Source organism: Anolis sagrei, chromosome 1, assembly GCF_037176765.1.
Source record: "Anolis sagrei isolate rAnoSag1 chromosome 1, rAnoSag1.mat, whole genome shotgun sequence".
Classification (NCBI taxonomy): Eukaryota; Metazoa; Chordata; class Lepidosauria; order Squamata; family Dactyloidae; genus Anolis; species Anolis sagrei.
In genome coordinates, this window is record NC_090021.1 from 78,832,958 (window position 1) to 78,852,404 (window position 19,447).

Genomic DNA, 19,447 nt, shown 5'->3' on the forward strand with positions numbered 1-19,447 from the left:
TAAAGGTTAAGGTTTCCCCTTGACATTAAGTCTTGGGGGGTGGTGCTCATCTCCATTTCTAAGTCAAAGAGCCGGCATTGTCCGTAGATGCCTCCAAGGTCATGTGGCCGGCATGACTGCACGGAACGCGTTACCTTCCTGTCAAAGTGGTACCTATTGATCTACTCACATTTGCATGTTTTTGAACTGCTAGGTTGGCAAAAGCTGGAGCTAACAGTGGGAGCTCACCCTACTCCCCAGATTCTAACCACTGACCTTTTGGTCAGCAGATTCAGCAGCTCAGTGGTTTAACCCGCTGCACTATCTTACTTACTTACTTACTTACTTAGGCGATCCCTCGTTGGACGAGTAAGATGGTCTTCCATTATGGATTTCCCTGTGGGTCCGTACGTGGCTGTGGAGCCCTATTCTTGCTCTGCATCTTCTTCCGCAGTGAGGGCATTGGTTTCCAGGTGGAAGCCGGTCCCGGTCGGGGTTGGCTTGACGCGCCTTCCTCCTGGCACGTTTCTCTCTTTCACCCTCCACTCGTGCCTCCTCAAATTCTGCAGCACTGCTGGTCACAGCTGTCCTCCAGCTGGAGCGCTCAAGGGCCAGGGCTTCCCAGTTCTCAGTGTCTATGCCAGAGTTTTTAAGGTTGGCTTTGAGCCCATCTTTAAATCTCTTTTCCTGTCCACCAACGTTCCGTTTTCCGTTCTTAAGTTCGGAGTAGAGCAACTGCTTTGGGAGACGGTGGTCAGGCATCCGGACAACGTGGCCGGCCCAGCGGAGTTGATGTTGGAGGACCATCGCTTCAATGCTGGTGGTCTTTGCTTCTTCCAGCACACTGACGTTTGTCCGCTTGTCTTCCCAGGAGATTTGCAGGATTTTCCGGAGGCAGCGCTGATGGAAACGTTCCAGGAGCTGCATGTGACGTCTGTAGACAGTCCACGTCTCACTGGCATATAGCAGGGTTGGGAGGACAATAGCTTTATAAACAAGCACCTTGGTATCCCTACGGATGTCCCGGTCCTCAAACACTCTCTGCTTCATTCTGGAAAATGCTGCACTTGCAGAGCTCAGGCGGTGTTTATTTCGGCGTCGATGTTGACTTTGGTGGAGAGGTGGCTGCCAAGGTAGCGGAAATGGTCCACATTTTCTAATGTGACACCATTAAGCTGTATTACTGGCATTGGAGAGGGATTGGCTGGCGACTGCTGGAACAGCACCTTGATTTTCTCAATGTTCAGTGACAGGCCGAGCTTCTTATATGCTTCTGCGAAGGTGTTTAGAGTGGCTTGTAGATCTTCTTCTGAATGCGCACAGACGACATTGTCATCAGCATACTGGAGTTCTATAACAGATGTTGTTGTAACCTTGGTTTTGGCTTTCAGTCTGCTGAGGTTGAATAGCTTGCCATCTGTCTGATAGATTATTTCCACTCCGGTGGGAAGCTTCCCATCAACAAGGTGAAGTATCATAGCGATGAAGATGGAGCATAGAGTTGGGGCAATAACACATCCCTGTTTGACACCCGATTCCACCTTAAATGGGTCACTTTGGGAGCCACTGCTGTCCAAGACTGTTGCCATCATGTCATCGTGGAGGAGCCGCAGGATGTTCACAAATTTGTTTGGGCACCCGATTTTGTGGAGGATGGTCCAGAGAGCGCTGCGATTCACTGTGTCGAATGCCTTTGCAAGGTCGATGAATGCCATGTACAGAGGTTGGTTTTGTTCTCTGCATTTTTCTTGGAGCTGTCTTGCAGTGAAGATCATGTCCACTGTTCCTCTGGAGGGGCGGAAGCCGTTCTGGGATTCTGGGAGGGTGTCTTCTGAGAGGGGCAGAAGGCGGTTTGCAAGGATTCTTTCGAGGATTTTCCCAGCGGAGGTTAGAAGGGAGATACCTCGATAGTTTCCGCAGTCTGTTCTTTCCCCTTTTTTGAAGAGGGTGATGATGGTGGCGTCCTTGAAATCTGCTGGGATTTTCTCAGTCACCCACACTTTTTCTATGAGCTGGTGGAGTTGGTGTGTCAGCTCAGGTCCTCCCTCTTTAAAGATTTCAGCAGGGATCCCATCTGGTCCACTGGCTTTGTTTGTCCAGTCAGGGATAAGTGAGGCAGACTATGTTTAGGGCACCTTTTCTAGCCCCCTCCCCATGTGGGGTGAGCAGAGTGGGTCCTCAATAGGGCTGCTCAGTCGCGGATACAGCTGCCGAACTACTCAACTGCCTCGGACCTTGCGGTAGAACGACTGAGTCCGTACCCACCGCCCATGTGCCAGTCTGTGACTAGGGGCTTCCAGATTTCACAGTCCTGCCCCCGTCGCCACTCGCTGATCGCCATGGGACTTTGGTTGCTTGGTTTTTATTTTCTTTGGAAGACGCCTGTGCGTGGGTTTTTTTTTAATGTGTGGAGGTCAGTGCACAACTGATCAACACACAGACTTCACAGAGTGAGGTTCCACTGGTGATGTAGTTTAACACAATGACCGTGGCTTCTCAGTCTGTTGCAGCCTTCTTCTGCCTTCGCAGCCGTTGTAACATGTGCCATGTTATCCTCCGCCTGCTCCGCCGTTGAGGTCTTTGGGTCTTCGGACTGTGCTTGTTCTGGAACCTCCCCCGCGGCCACTCCTGGGAGTGCACGACTCCAGTTGTTGTGCCTACAGGTTCATTGGAACGCGCAAGCCCCCTCACCACGACAAGGTGACAGTGCACTATCAGGGGCTCCTGAAAGGTACATATACACAGCAGCTATTCTGTACCCTGACAGCAACTTTCACAATATTATATGTTGTTTTGACTTTAAAAGGGCAATGTCTCTGGAAATGGTTTTGCACAAATTGATGATTTCTAGGTTATGTGAATTGAGGGAACTAAGCTATCATACATAGTCTGGAGATTCTTCAGGAGATTGTTGACCTAGATTATCCTTTTCAATTTTTGTTGTGACTCCCAAATTCTCAAAAGTAGCCAGTTAGTGAAAACATTGACTCTTGATGTCGTTTTCTTTTGCAGTTTCAGAACTTTGTTTTGTTGTGTTTCCACTGGTTTTCAGCGTTAGTCTGTAGCTTCATTCAGTAATACATTTGCTTTATTGATAAGATTTCGTTCTAAATAAAAAAATGTGGCTGTGCTGGTTGTATACTGTTACAATGAAAAGTGAAATGGTTGAAACAATCTATCTGAAATGTTGTCACTGATAGTTGGATTAACAATAGTGAAACTTATGAGAGGAAACATTTCCAGTTGTTTGTTGAAAACTTATTGTTTGTTTATACTTCTTGTTCTCATTACCAGTAAAACTAGCACTGATTCACAGGTTTATCAAGATTTGTGTAATGTAACCCTGACATTAAACATTATGGGCTGTTTAATTCATGAGGGTTTGTTTTTATGGCTTCGGTTGGAAGTCGAATGAAGTGCCCTTGAGTTATCTTACTTCTCTGTGTTCCTGGCTCAAAAGTTTGTTCTGCTATTTGCTCCCTGCCGTGGAAAGGAGGAGTTTGCTGCCTCTGTAGCCATGCCTTTTGCAGAGGGAGCCTATCATATTTCGCCCTAATCCTAACTGATAGCTACACCCAGGCAGCCTCTTTTATTGTTAAAGAGAATCTTTCTGGAGATCCTTCGCTGGGCTTTTCATTAAAGGGGCAAGCAGGATGGATGCTCTTAGGAACCAGAGAGGCGCTGCCATTTTCCCAGGGAAAGGAGGGTGCCGTTTTAATTTATATCCTGGTCTGGCAACTTGTTAGCAGCGTGTATGTCTTCCTGATTCAAGGAGCCTTTGTTTTTTTGTACCTGATAGAAGAAAGGACAGAATTAGTGGAGAATGATGCTGGGAAGAAGAGATGGACTTTTAATGAAAACTGGAAGAAAGGTTAAAGCTGTATACATCTGTATTGCACCATGCAATCCTAATCTGCTTTTATGACTGTTGTTTTCAGTGTACCCTTCTGGTTTTTTTGCTTCCACTTTGTGTTTTGCTTGGCAGCTTACAAAGTCCTGTAGGCACCAACACCCTCTTGAGAATCGTACAAGCGCAGCTACTTTATTCTTTGCTCCATGTGGCTTAAACAGAGTGAGGGTTTTCGTTGAGCCTAAAGGAAAATCACAGAGAAAAAGGAAAGCGACCAGATTGTTTTCAAAGTTGTACACTTTGGATGGTTTTGGAGAAAATGAAAAAGGAGACTGCCTCAAAGTCATTCCGGTTTAAAGCTAATTCGGGATCTCTTTCACGTGCTGTGAGCTGGATAAACTTCTCTACTCTGTCCAAGCAGACAAAAAGGTTATTTCGTAGTGATGGCGAACTTACATCTATATGTGGACAGCAAATGGACGAAGATGAAAGCTGGATCTACAGACCACAGCACAGAAATGGTGATCATTTTGTTCATTATGGGTTTTCAATGCATTTTTGCTTATTTAAATGTCATTGTTGTGAATGATTTTTTCTTTATTAAATCGTTTCCCATTCTTTCCACTTTCTCCACAACCTGCCTTTCATTTGACCTTTTGGACTCTGTGACAAGTGTTTCCTTACAGCATGTCCTACTGCTTTGCAGGAAGGTACTAAGAACAATTGACCTTAGGAATCTTACTCATAGGAGACATATTCTCATCTCAGTATGTTTTAATACGGCAGTTTGTATTGTGATGACCCAGTAGAAATTTCACATAAATTCTATGTGGATGGGGAAAGGTTGAAAGGGGAGGTGGAGGATTAATTTTACAAAGGACTTCTGCTATCCAAACATCTTCAAAGAAAGGGTTAGAGCATATGTATATGGCTAAGATTCACACAAAACAAGGGGGGAACTTTTCTTTCTTCACTTGTTGAAAGGGAAAGGAATGTGCTAGAACGTGGGTACATGGATGTGCAATAATGGGTGTTGGTCTACTTCTATTGTATTGCATAAATGGTTTTCATTATAGGCTGATAAGAGGGGCTAGCAATATTTTTTTCTTATGTGCCAGATATCATTAATGTATATGTGCCCATTGACTACAGCAATTTCTTTCTGTTCTGGAAACTTGCTGTGGACAGGCAACTTGGGGTCTTGTGGGCTGGCATCAGGCCATGCAATAACCACTGAATAGCTATGCACTATAACATGGATGGAACATAGCATTTAGTCTTGTTGTCATCTATATAAAGTGATATATGCATCTCTATAGTATATGCCCACGTAACTAATCACTATGTGTCCTGCAGCTCCATTGCATTCTAGCCTTAGTTATATTTTCCCTCACAAGGAGCAGGGGAATTGCTGGAGCGATTGACATCATCACCCTTTCTTTTTCTGAATATCTGCTTCCAACATTGGATGTTCCTTTCCTCCAGCCAAATATGCTTTCTACTTAAGGGTAATCAGTCGCTTTGTTTTTCACCTTACATAAAGCAAACCCATATTTAGTCAGGACTTGGAAGTACAGATAAACAGGATTTTACTGCATATTGAAGTAATCATTATCTATTCTGGCATATCATGAAAGAACATATCATCATCATCATAATCCAATGAATTACTTATTGTCGCATATCCTCCCCCCTTTTCTTCTTCTTTTATAATATACTGTATTCACCCTGTATTCTTAACAGATGACAATTCTCTTGCAGACTCTTGTTGGCATTTTAATTAGAAATCCTAGAAACTATATAAACTTAATGAAAAAATATCCCAATAGTGCTAAGAGGTTTTGAAAGCTTTTCTCATGAAAAACAAGGTATGTTTTTTAGACATCTCTACATAGGCAACTTGAGGATGGGTCCAAGTTTGCCATGTTGGATTTTGTTTTTTGTATTCTACACTTAAATTGGTCATATGGTAAAAGTGCCAGGAAACAGCATAATTCAGTTCCCAAAATAATTCTCATATGCTGCATCCCATCCAGATATTTCTGTGGTCTAGTTCCCCTTCTTCTTCTTCTGTTTTGAAGTCCTGTTGTCAGGGCTTGTGGACAAGAGAAAGACAAGCAGAGATTGAGATATATGAAATCAGACCTGTAATTTCAAGCCCTGACATAGTCCAAAACCTTTCAATGTGATTTTCATAAGACATGGTTGCAGTAAAAGGAACATAGAAGGGAAACACCCTTTAATTATATTGAGTGTTCTCCTCTTAAAACCATATATGTCAATTCAGCCAAACCCCAGAAATCATGCAAAATTTAGACTTTTAAAGGCTAGTTAAAATTGCTTGCATTCTCCCCCTTCATGTGAAGCTAACAACTCAATTATGTACTCTTATCATGAACTGCCCTAGGCCATGTTTACATTTGGAAGTTGAAAAGTGTTTTAAAGTTCTGGCAGGTCTGGAGTGGTGTTTGGTCAGAGCTTCAAAACTCTGGGGCTCTGGGAGGGAAATGTACAAAGACCACTGTTGGTGGTGACCATAAAGTGACCTGGAGATCCATAAAAAGAGAGTACTACCAGACAAGACTTGCTTTTTTTTTGGTATGCTCTGTATACTGTAATCCATTACAAATGAACTGTGCTGTTTCAGGAACAGTTCCATCTAAGTGCTACTGTTTGCTTAGAACTATTGAGTCTAAAGTCAAATCAAGGTAAACACGATAGCTATAAAGTGTAAATATGAAGGCTGCAACTAGGTAAGGATTTCTTGCTTAGCAGTTGTTTGGCTACTATGTTTCCATGGTCTGTGTTTTGCAACTCTTGTTTGGAATAGTGAAAAGGGCCTGCATATGGAAATGTTACAAAGAAGATCACAGCTTTTCCTGGGTGTGCCCACACAAGGATCCTAAGCTTGTGTTGGGCCCTGTGCACTGATTCAGCACCAGAAAAAAGGTGGTGGGTGACTAATGTTATCTTGTTTCCTTGTATGATTGCTTCATAATGTCTGTCTGTGAACTCAGGACATTCTGGTGAAAGAGCTTTAAGGTGACTCTCCTAGAATCAGAGGAAGATAAAGGCGAATTTCCTGTGAACACACATTGCCAAGTCAACCCCATGATAACATTGCCTTTGAGTTGCTACAACTTGAAACAACTTGATGACACACAACAAGTTTGAATTCTCAACCAGATAGAAGGGTCTCACCAAACTACAAATTCCAGGAGATGTAACCATGATGGGTGAAATGAAATTGTAGTGGTGTTGTGTGAAAAGGCCATGTAAAGTAATTTTTAGGATTAGATCTAAGTGGAGACAGAACAGCTACTCTAGGTGAGAGTTGGAGGACTTACTAAACTAAACAAATGGGATGCGAAATTATTTCCACTTTAAAATATACACTTGTTCCCTCACATGTTGGTCAGAGTTAGCCTGGTGATATTTGGTCCAGGGTGTTGGACACTGACAATTGAATCTGAAGTTCAAATTACTGCATAGCCATAAATTATAGCAACCGATCACTTCTTGGCATAATTTACCTTAGAAAGTTGTTGAGAGGGTAAAATGAAAAAAAGCCACTCTGGTGACCTCAGAAGAAATGTCAGATGTTTCCCTTTTTAAAGAATTATGGAGGTGTTCAGTTGCAGGTTGGGCTTTTTAAGGTGTGGAAGTTAGAAGAACAAGCACTCACTCTACTCTTCATTGTGAAGCCTCCTTGCCACTGAAGAACAAAGGAAGGTATATTTCCCCTTCCACAATATTATCTGGGGAAAGATAATAAATTGCCTGTTTTTAGAAGCGCTTACTTAGACTGAGCTAATGAGTGTAGCTGTCATATTGTCCTTGGGTTTAAAGCAGTTCTTAAGAGAGCATGTAACCATTGGAAGGATACTGGCAGTCAGTGTTCTCTTTATTATTATTATTTTTGGCAGATATAGTTCGTGTTCAACCAGCTTTGTATTATGTAGGACAAAAATACACAATAGTTTCCATTTAAGGCCAAGTGAAAGAAAATGAGGAGCAGCAGAAAATAGGAGAGAGTTTAATTCAGATGGGCTGGAGTGTTATGAGGGTATTATCCAGATGTTACTTTTTTTTCTTGAAAATGCCTGCTTCCCACAACTTCCAAAATTGTTTGAAGATCTTTGGTTATCAGCTGACTCATTTGTTTTAATTTTAATTGGATGAAAGAATTGGAAAGTATGATGTTTTAGTGTATCAGTGTGTTATATATATTGTTGGCTCTATAAAGATGTAGGTCCTCTCTTGTTCATGACATTTCCACTAGACTTTCTTTGCAAGAGCTAGTTTTTCTGTTAATGAGAGTTCACACAGTCAGGCAGTAATGGGGTGAAAGGAAGGGGGGGGGTGAACATAGTGAATTGGTTGTGATTGTGGCATTATTGTACACTCGACTTATATCAAATAAAGACTGCCATTGTACAGGGCACAGTAAGGGGTGGGAAGAGAGACCCATTTCCTCCTGTAATTGGACAGCAACTATAAAAGCTTGAATCACTTGTAATAATAGAGATTTCAGAGCATTTTTAAAAAGTGAGGAGTGGGGGAGGGACATAGTAGGTCATTCTAAAAACCTAGAAGTAGTCACTGGAGCCTGTGCAGTTAAAAGCAGTTGGTGGTTAGATTTTGGAATGATGGCATGCTTTTAAGATGTTTCAATTATAATAAATAGCTTCAAACTTTTAAAGACTACTCCCTGCAGATGTCATATGTAGTAATACTTGTGTGGAAAAATCACCAAAAATTGTAACGTACCTAAATCGGGTAAGCTTTGAGGTTTAATTCCTACCTCCAGTTTCTGGGCCATTGAAAGTAAACAACAAGCAAACGATTAAGGCAAGCATTATCTACTTGTTTTAAAGATCTTTAGTAGTTTACTCCTGGAACTTGGCATGTATTGCCAATTGAAATTCAGCAATGTAGATCTTTGATGGGCTCTGGGATCTGTGAAAATAGCCACAGGTGTTCTTATTATGGGTTGAATAGTATCCCCCGTTAATGTAAATGCTATTCAAGTACATATGGTTTTTTGTTCAAGTCAGCTTCAACTTATGGTGACCCTGTGAATGAGAGACCTTTGAGTCACCTTATGATCAACAGCCTTGTTCAGGTCTTGCAGACTCAGTACTAGGGATTCATTAATGGAGTCTATCCATCTGGAATGCAGTCTTCTTTTTTCCTTCTGTCTTCTATTCTAGACCAAGCAATATGGTCTTTTCTAATGAATCATGACTTCCCCTGCTATGTGTAAAATGTAACAGCCTTAATTTAATCATCTTGGCTTCTAGGGGTAGTTGAGACTTGTTCTTGATTTGGACCAATTTATTTGTCTTTTAAAACTGTACACAGTATCTATAGAATTAATCTCCAACACCAAATTTCAAATGACATGTGGAAAACATATGTGGAAAACTGCATGAGAGGCTGTATACTGCTTCCAACAGTGGGAACTCAGTAAAGCTTGCAAAAGTTTTGTGAAGGAATGATGGTTGAAAATTGAAATATATTGCTGAATGGGTATGAATAGGTGATAATGGATATGAATAAGCTGGGAACAGGACATGTCTATAGACCTCTAGAATTCAAAGTTTTTATAACGTATTTCAGAGAAAACCATTTGGAAAAGAGGGACATATTTTTGTGCCTATTGTGGTATATTTATTTTAGTGTGTTTAAATGCCCAAGTCCCCAAACAATATTAATAATGAAGTTGGAAAAGTTTTATTTTCTATGGCTGTAAAACTTGAACGATGATTACTTCCACATGTTACAGCATTTGTCTACATTAATATAAATGCCACGTTAAATTTACTGGAGTATTGCAAGGTTATTATTTGTTTTATTTTAGACATTACTTCCTTTATTATATGCTAGTTTACACAAAAGCGAAACAACAGTAACGTATATATGAGATACCAGTTCAGGTTGTTTATTTATTTTTGTCAGTGTTCATTAAAAAGAATAGTTTTAGACCAGGGGTGTCAAACTTAGTTTTACCAAGGGCCACATCAACAATATGGTGCCTTCAAAAGGTCACTTTCAATTGTAAGATTATATAAATGCAGCTATGTTTCCCTGGAATTGAAAGACTTACAGGCCACCTAAAATGACGTGGTGGACCAGATTCGGCCTATGGCCCTTGCCCTTGACACATGTGGTTTAGATGGTGGAGGAAAGTTTCTAATATCTTAAGTATTAGTCTTCCCCCTCCTTCAGACAAAAGCTTTTGCTCATCAATTTGTATTCTTTTCCATCTTGTTTCTATCTTGATGCTTAAAAATTGAGAACAATTAAACAATTAAAGTAATTTCTGTCTACTTGGAACCTAAAATCATTTCAAGACTTGTGTTCTTCATCTCGGGTTATTTCATACATGTAAACTGATCAGATCTGTAGGACATAGGGAGGAAGGTCTGGACTTTTTATGATAAAGTAGTCCTTTGGAACTGGTTGGAGTAAAAAGGATATGCAGCACAATAATAAAGAATATACTTTTATTCTGAAGGCTTAGAATCACGCGTATTGCTAATATATATCATTCTAAGTATCTTTCTTGTTCCACTGGATTGTGTTTTAATTCTGATTCCACTCTCCTTGTTTGATTATTGTAATTGAGGATAGATCTACACTGTACTATACTTACTTATGTGATCCCTTGTAGCCTTAGGATGATGGTCCTCCAAATCTGGTGTCTTGATGGCAGGTTCGTAGGTGGCTGTGGAGCCCTATTCTTGATCCGCAAGTTCTCCCGCAGTGAGAGCATCGGTTTCCAGGTGGAAGGCGGTCCCTGTTGGAATTCCACATCATTGAGCCATAGTGGTTAAAGTGATGTCAGACAGCATTAATTTTGCAGTGTAGGTGCATCCTGAGAGTTGCAACATTTATTAGACTTTTCTTTGCATCAGTGACAGATGACATTGGGGCATCTGTGAGGCTAATAGGTAAAAACAAGAGGAGTTATTGTAATGGTGGGTGCATGATAAGCAATTATAACAACTCCGTGTAACACCCCCCCCCCCAAACAATGGAACAGTATAGGATTTTTAAATATAAAAAACTAAAGAATAGTATATAACAGTGTAACAGTACTGATGGAAGAAATCAGATCAGCTCCCACCCTCATGTCATTTAGAAAAGGAGCAACGTCCTTTCTGTTTGAAACATCTTTTAATTGGATCTTAACCTAAGCCTAGCACTTTATTGCCATATGGGAATTTTAGATGGATTTCAATTTAATTTAATTTTAATTGTCTATAAGATAGATGATGCTATGGGGCATTTATATAGCTCTTTGGTTTGTTTTAATCAATGGTTTTATCTTACATTGTATAGTTTAAAGTTGTTGTGAGCCACCTTGGGTCCGCTGGGAGAAAGGCGGTATAGAAATTTCCAAAATAAATAAAGAATAAATACAAGATATTCAATTAAGAGGCAAAGGAAATCTGACAATAACTGTAATGTGGATAACCCTAAACGAAAACACACACACACATTCATAGTTAAATGGATCTGCATTTGATTGGATTGTGATTGGAAACATGAAAGGATTGCACAATTGAGGTGAACAGATATCTTATGCTTTTACTTTTTAAAAACTGGGATTCCTTGCTTGTTGTATGCACTCATTGAGCTTGCTCACAGTTATGCTTTAAAATCTTTATCTTCCCACTGCTGTTCAGCTTGCTTGGAAAACTTCCAGATATATACTGAATGTCTGTGTGCTTAAGGATGGTTTGATTCAAACTTATGAGGAAATGCAGCTTTAGGGCTAATGGGAAGAAATTCCTGACTATGAGCCATGTTCCAGAACTGTTTGGCATTCTTCGTGAAGGTGGAGGCATCAACCAATCTCCCCACATATTTTCCAAAACTGAATGTAGTTTGGAGAATTATATGATGTACCTTAGAGTTCTTGAGGACTACTTTTGATATGAGAGACAAAAATAATCTATAAAGAATAGGGATACATTTCTACACCACAAAACAAAGAGGTATTCCATACGTTTCAGCAGATTTCTGCAGATATGGCTTGCATAGGTAAACAAAGATATTTTCATCCTTCTGGAGACTACTTTCAGACTCCTTCCCAAAGTGCACCTGGGGATTTTTTTTCTTTCACCAGCCTTTATCTTCCCTGTGATTTTCATTTTGATGACCAAACCCAAATGGCAGTGTGCCTCATAAGGGATTCTTGAGGGGGCTGCTGTTTACCTTTCTTGTTGTAGGCTGGCACAGCTAAAATAGGATTGGCTAAATGAATATTTCCTCCACTTTAAGCTCCATTGCATTGTTTACTGTAGATAGCCTGCTGCAACCTGACAATGAAAATCTATTTTCTTTAGCATTTCTTTACTATTCTCCCAGTGCTGGTAGTGCTTAAAACCTTTGAATGAGACAGCAGGAAAAATGTGGTGCTGGGAAGACATTAAAAGACTGTAAAAAGAAGCTTCATTTTCAGAAACTTTGTTAACAGAGGTGTGTCAGTACAGTGTTGGTGGTTTCTTTGCATTGGTCCTTTTTTTTTTTTTGAAAGAGGTCCACAGAAACATGTCTCACCTGTAAATAGTATGGAACACAATTCAGAGGGAACATTTATAAGTTTTTTTTATCACAATTAAAAGAACTTAAGTAACTGGCTGCTTGATAGTAGACTGACCAGGAAAGTGAACACAATTATAAGTATTAAAATAAAAGAGGAATGGTTCAGCCTTTTTCAAGATAGATACATAGGATAGGTAAAAAGGTAAAGGTTGTCCCCTGCTCATCTCCATTTCAAAGCTGAAGAGCCGGTGTTGTCCATAGACACCTCCAAAGTCATGTGGCCGGCATGACTGCATGGAGCGCCGTTTCCTTCCCGCCGGAGCGGTACCTATTGATCTACTCACATTTGCATGTTTTCGAACTGCTAGGTTGGCAGAAGCTAGGGCTGACAGCGGAAGCTCACGCCACTCCCCAGAATCGAACCTGCAACCTTTCGATCAACAAGCTCAGCAGCTCAGTGCTTTAACCCACTACGCCACCGGGGGCTCCACATAGGATCCATAGGATAGTCTCCTCTATTAATAATGCAGATTTTCTTTAAAATTGTATCCTTTTAAGTATCACCGTGGTCCTATGTTGGCGAATGTGATATCTCCCAGCTTTAATTTAGTAATTTAATCATAATGATAAAACATCCAATGAATGAGGTGAGAGTACATTGTACATTGGGAGTATAGACATAAATTGTGTTTTTGTTTTGTAAAGATCTGGTGACCTCCTACCAGACACTCTATGCTGTTTTAGGGATGGTGTTTGTTGTTGTTTGTTGGCGGCCTTGGCCTGTGTAAGCCACATCGAGTCCTTCAGGAGATTTTGCGGGGTATAAATAAAGATAATAATAATAATAATAATAATAATAATAATATGCTCAGTCTAGTAAATAGCTTATTGGCTGGAACCAAGTATTGTCTCCTTGTACTCTCCTTCCCTTCTGTTTTTGTTTTGTATACTTTATCTCAGTCATTTGAACCACAACATTATTTTGCATTTGTTCTAGGAACCATAATTTAAGCTTTTGCTGCAAATATTTTATGTAAATTAGAATTATATAATGGCTTACAATGTAGTGAGAGCTTAAATTGGTTTCTTGGTATGACATGAAATAAAATGGTGGCTTATCAGATCCCCCAAATACTGGATTTTGGACATTTTGATAAGTATATTGCCTTCTTCAAAACTGAAATTGGATGGGTTAATGAAGTTTGTCCTGTTCATTGGGCAGCAGACTGGGAAGAGAGTGGCCGAGACCCATTGTATGACCAAACTGGTAATCCTTTCCACAATTGTGTCTTGGATGCTGCTATCTGAAGATGGGCAATGCACCATAAAGAAACATTGCTCGGTCATTGCATGCCATGCATTCTACCAAAACTGGTGAAAGGCCTGCCTTATGTGCTGCAGGGAAGACCTTGTGAAGGCCTTGATTAGTCATAGACTCTAAATATCAACCAAAAGTCATAGACTCTAAATATCAACCATAAACTGAATTATAAAACTGCCATTACGATTCTTCTGAAAAAAAAATCAGCACAATATGGTATATTTTGTGCTGCACTCCCTCTTGTGGGTACACACCCATCTGATGTAGATATCCAACTCAGTTTAATGCTAGCAATTGCTTCAAATTCCAAAGTAATAACTACGTGTGGTTTGGTATGCAATGCCATAATCACATGGATAGTTTAGATAATTATATTGTTTCAACAACAAATGGTAACTTGAACATGCTAAAACTAGAGGATAGCCTTCTGGTGTCTTTAAGGATTATATTTTGGTCTTGATTTGGACTGTTATCAGTGTGCTAAATTTGGAAGGTGCTTGGAAAAAAAGTTTCTGAACTGAAGTAGCAAAGTCAGTACTTTATTTCTTGTAGTTTTAGAAATAAAGCTGTTAATACGTTCTCCCTGTTAATTATTTAAATGGAAGTTGCATATGTGCCTACAAGTCATCTGTTGACTTATAGCAACCTCATGAATTTCATGGAGTTTTCTTAGGGAAGGAATACTCAGAGGTGATTTTCCCAGTTCTTTCCTCAGAAATATGTCCCACAGCACCTAGTATTTGTTGGCAGTCTTCCATCTAAGCACTAACCAAGGCAGACCCTGCTTTGCTTTCAGGATCAGACAGGACCTGGTGCCTTTAAGAACATTACAGAGGGCACTAGCATTCTAGAAACCCTAACTTGTGTTTTATAGGTAGCTACCATCTCTTTTCTACTCTTATGGTATTTATACTGAATTCATTTTTATTTGATATTATTATTTTACATTCTTGGCTGCCATAAGTAGACAATGGATGCTAAATATAGGTTAGAAATTTCTGGATAAACAAAATATTTGAATATATTACCAGTTGCTTTCAAAAGTCTCACAGATATCATGTGCATTATGGCTTTAGCTTTAACCATCTTGACATTTGTATTAGTGAATCTTCTTGGGTGTATTCCTGTTTAATTTATTTTGGATATGTCCAATCTTTGCAGTGGGCAACAATCATACAAGTTGCCATAATTAGGAGTAAACTAGTACAACTGCTATGTAGAGTGATTAATCAGGAGACACTTACTTCTTGGGAGGAGAGCAATGACCAATCTCGATAAGATAGTGAAGAGTAGAGACATCACACTGGCAACAAAGATCCGCATAGTTAAAACAATGTATTCCCCATAGTCACCTACGGATGTGAGAGCTGGACCATAAGGAAGGCTGAGCGAAGGAAGACAGATGCTTTTGAACCGTGGTGCTGGAGGAAAGTTCTGAGAGTGCCTTGGACAGCGAGAAGATCCAACTAGTCCTTACTTCAAGAAATAAAGCCTGACTGCTCATTGGAGGAAAGGATAGTAGCGGCCAAGATGAAGTACTTTGGCCACATCATGAGAAGAAAGGAAAGCTTAGAGAAGAGTATGATGCTGGGGAAAATGGAAAGAAAAAGGAAGAGGGGCCAACCAAGGGCAAGATGGATGGATGGCATCCTTGAAGTGACTGGATTGACCTTGAAGGAGCTGGGGGTGGTGACAACCGACAGGGAACTCTGGCGTGGGCTGGTCCATGAAGTCACGAAGAGTCGGAAATGACTGACCGAATGAACAACAACAAGAGTGATTAAACCATCCTGTTTTATACTTTCTTTGAATAGTTGTGTAATTGCTTTTTTATTATTTTAAAATGTAAACTCCACTTCCCTTAGAGGCAGTTTTCACAAGGTCATCTTATAGTCTATGTTTGCTGTTCTTGATTATTTAATGTGTTTCTAGACAACTAGACAACATGTAACCAAGGCATTCCTAAAAAATCTGGTAACTTACTCTGAAGTGACTTGATAGTTGCACCATTTTCTTTTTAAAAGTAGAGAACTCACATTCCACTGATATGTATTAAACTTACCAGTTTTGGCATAAATAGATACGTATTTAGTGTAATGAGTGATTCTAATGTTGCATTCTTGCTTAGGAACATAAGAAGTATTTCGGATAAAGATAAAGGTGCACCTTGTCCGATGTTTTTTCCAAGTATCCGATACTGGGTGGTTTATTAAAAACAAGGTAGAACTCCATGGCCAGATTAATTTCCCTCATGGGGCTTTTCTATGTTTACCGCATTTGTGTTGAAATGTCACATATGAAACGAAGCCTTTTGTGCCTTAAAAAAAACCAAGTTGCCTTGTTAACTGTACCTTTTGTCAGACAAGTCATTTGTTAATGCTGAATGGAGTGAACCCATGTTTTCTCAGATGGATAGGAAAACAATTGGAATCTTTGTTAAATGATAAATTAATAGAATAGAATAACTGTATTGTCATTGTACATGGTACAATGAAATTAAATGCTTTCCCCGGCACATACTACACAATTTTAGATTAGGTCTAACAATGGTTGCTAGCCAGACTCAGTATGTTATATGTAATATCAGAGGCAGTATGCTCTGTATATCACTTGTTGGGGAATATAAGACAGAGCATGCTGTTGGACAAATTTTCTGCTGATGCACTTGCCATAGGCATCTGAGTGGCCACTGTGTGAACAAAATGCTGGGTGTTTCTCTGATGTACAGTGTTTTTGCCCTTTATGCTCTTACTTGTTTGGATAAACTTTTCCTCTGCTGTCTAAAGCAGTGGCCCCAACCTTTTTTTTGACCAGGGACTACTTGACCAAGGACCACTTTGTCCAGGGATCACTCTCCAACAATAGTACCAAAAGGGTTACAAATCAGTTTTTGGTCAAATTTAGATTCAGTTTGGCTATTTGGGGTGCTGATTCAGAAAATGGCATTGGATAGACCACATCAGCTCTAGTTTCTGATACAGAACATATGTCATCCAGTAGTCACCATCTGCTTGCCTACAGAAAACCATATTTAATAATCTAGAGCTGATGTGGTAGTAGTAATCTCTGCCCTTCTCACATCTCCGTTGCCTCAGCACAGTCGTTCTCGTTGCTGTGTGGTTTTGAGGCAACAGTATAGTAATGGTGAGGCTGCAGACCATATTTTCGTTCTTGCAGACCACCCGTGGTCCAGAGACCACAGGTCTAAAGGAAGTGGGGTTTACAGTGATATTAATACAGGAGACACTGAGAATATCTGAACATAAAGTGTGTGGTGGTTTATGCAGCCTATTGAGTTCTCCTTGCAAGTTGGTAAACCAAGTAGGGAGACCTTAGTGATGTCTGAACTAGGAATAATGGTGTGCCCAAATAAGCCAGGACATATAGGCAGACAGGAAACCCTTATTCAAGGCAGTTTCTGGATGCTTACTTGTTTTGACACTCTTGCCATTGGCATCCCATTAGCTCCCCTTTCTGGTTTGTTTGCTTGGTCTGATGTGTAGGTTGCACCACTATCATTCATATTTTGTTATTTATTACGATAGGACTTCTGGTTTATCAGTTGGTAGATAAACACAACCATAGACCCAATTTATATAAAGCACTAAGTCAATTTTTTTAAAGGCCAGTTGCATAAAAAATAACTGAAGTTTGATTACAATATAGCAAGTACATTACATTTGTCAAGTAAACTTAATTTCCTTATAGATTATTTACAAAATAAGTCACAGTATATTTTTGGGAAATCAGAACTCGTTGTTTTAAATGTATAATAGCAATGACTTATGGCCTAAAGACCTAAAGATAATTGGAGAGGTTATTTCTTCAGAACATGCTATGCTCTTCATTGAGAAGTAGATCCATTGAGACTAATATGAACAACTATATTCAACAACTGAACACAGCATTTAAATCTTTCATATCATTTGCTGTGTTTTAACTTTTTAAAGAAAATACAGGGTTAGTTATTCTTCTGATGTATGTTTGTGGCCCACCATCCAACTTGTGACAGTGTCCATTAGTTATGGGTTAAGGCATCATGTTTTCAAATTGGCAGGAGTGATTTAATGATTACCAACTTAAATCACGTTCCCCTGCTGGAAGACAGCACAGCCAGGCGCAATAATTTACTTTGCCTGATGAGCTGCACCTGCTGACCATCCCTAGGGCAAAGGAAACGGTTTATTGCCACTGGTATAAATCTCAAATGATGGCTGCTGTCTCCTTCCTTCTCTCCCTTGTGTTTTGCCTTCCTGTCTTGACAAAAATGAGCCTTGCCTTTTTGGTTTGAAGTTAGCCCTTTCCACCATCACCCTACATGAATATCCAAATCCCTATCAGTTGTTAGTCATGTAAGTAGGCTTTCATTTGAATTTTCATGTTTTGTTATTTTTTGCAAATTTATAGTTTGGGCAGAATTTTCACATTTGATACATTTCCTCACCACAATAACATTATTCTAACAATTCATCCGAGGCAAGACACAATACAAAATTTGTAATACACTGTCCTGAATCTCTACAGCATCAGATAGAACAGTAATTGTTGGATGCTATCAGGTTCTAATCTTTCATCTGACAGTCTTAGCTGTGCATCCAAATGCCCTTCTGCAGGAAGCTGCATAATGTTGAACAGTCAACCTGAAGAGGATACATGGGTCAACTTGGGAGGCTGATAAGTGTTGGACAGATGCAAAAATGTAGGTTAAGAAAAGAGCTAATAACTCCTTTTTCCTTCCCCACCCCATTTTCTTTTTCCACTCCATATAGTAGGCTACTGAAGAGGGAACGGAAGTGATAATTTGCAGAAGTCTTTTGAAATTAGTCTTGAGGAGAGCCTGAGGACATGCCATGAAGCCCAAGGGCAAGGCGTTCCCCACCTCTGACATAGAACAATGTAGAGCCATGTTAAATGCAGATCAAAACTTGGAATAAAATCATAATTCTACCATGTTTAGGATATAGCTTTCTGTTGAACAACTACTTGACTTTTTTATTAGGGCAAGGCTTCATGAAGGGACAATCCTGATTTTTGAAAACGGTAGTATGTTTTAACATATCTGCACAGATACCCCCCCCCCCCAAAAAACCCCCCAAAGCCTGATTACAATACAGCAAGTGCATTATATTTGGCAAGTAAACTTAATTCCTTCTTGATTAATTAACCTATTGAGTGCAACAGCACTTTGTTTGAAGAGTTTGGTAATCTGCCGACGCCATAATTATAATTATAATTTTATTTCTTACCTGCCTCTCTCCACGGTTTGAGGTGGGTCACAGCACAGTTAAGAACACACAAATACTATAAAAATCCTACAAATACATATTAAAATTCTGTTCCTTAAAAGATACAGATCAAAGCATTTCTGTAAAATGCACATGATATGAGTTTAAAATTCATCCTTAAAGACTGGCTGGGTAGGCCTGCCGGAAGAGATAGGTCTTTACATGGTTTTTAAATTCTGACAGCTGATCCAAGGTCCTCTGTGGTGGTTGTCAGTCGGGTTCTGGCTGGTTGAAGCAGATGTCCCCCAGAGGACCTCAGTGTGCGGAGCAAATTGTATGGGAGAAGGCAATCCTTTAGGTAACCTGGACCCAAACCATGTAGGGCTTTAAAGGTCAAAACCAACAATTTGTACTTTGCCTGGAAACTAATTGGCAGCCAGTGGAGTTACTTTAGTATAGGTGTGCTATGCTCACTCCCGGATGTTCCCATAACCAATCTGGCTGCGTTATTTTGAA

General features: G+C 39.9%; 1 protein-coding gene across 7 annotated transcripts in view; it reads left to right on the forward strand.

The window, feature by feature from the left end:
* NHSL1 (NHS like 1) overlaps nucleotides 1-19,447 on the forward strand; it is a 192,674-nt gene that overhangs the window by 73,129 nt on the left and 100,098 nt on the right. For 3 of the 7 annotated variants that reach the window (XM_060753448.2, XM_060753452.2, XM_067466459.1), the window contains exon 1: nucleotides 3,566-4,350. The exons of the other annotated variants lie outside the window; for them this stretch is intronic. In XM_060753448.2, the coding sequence (XP_060609431.2) occupies nucleotides 4,134-4,350 (217 nt within the window). In that variant the 5' untranslated portion in view covers nucleotides 3,566-4,133. Of the gene's footprint in view, nucleotides 1-3,565; nucleotides 4,351-19,447 lie in introns of those variants that run through there. 7 annotated transcript variants of the gene reach the window in all.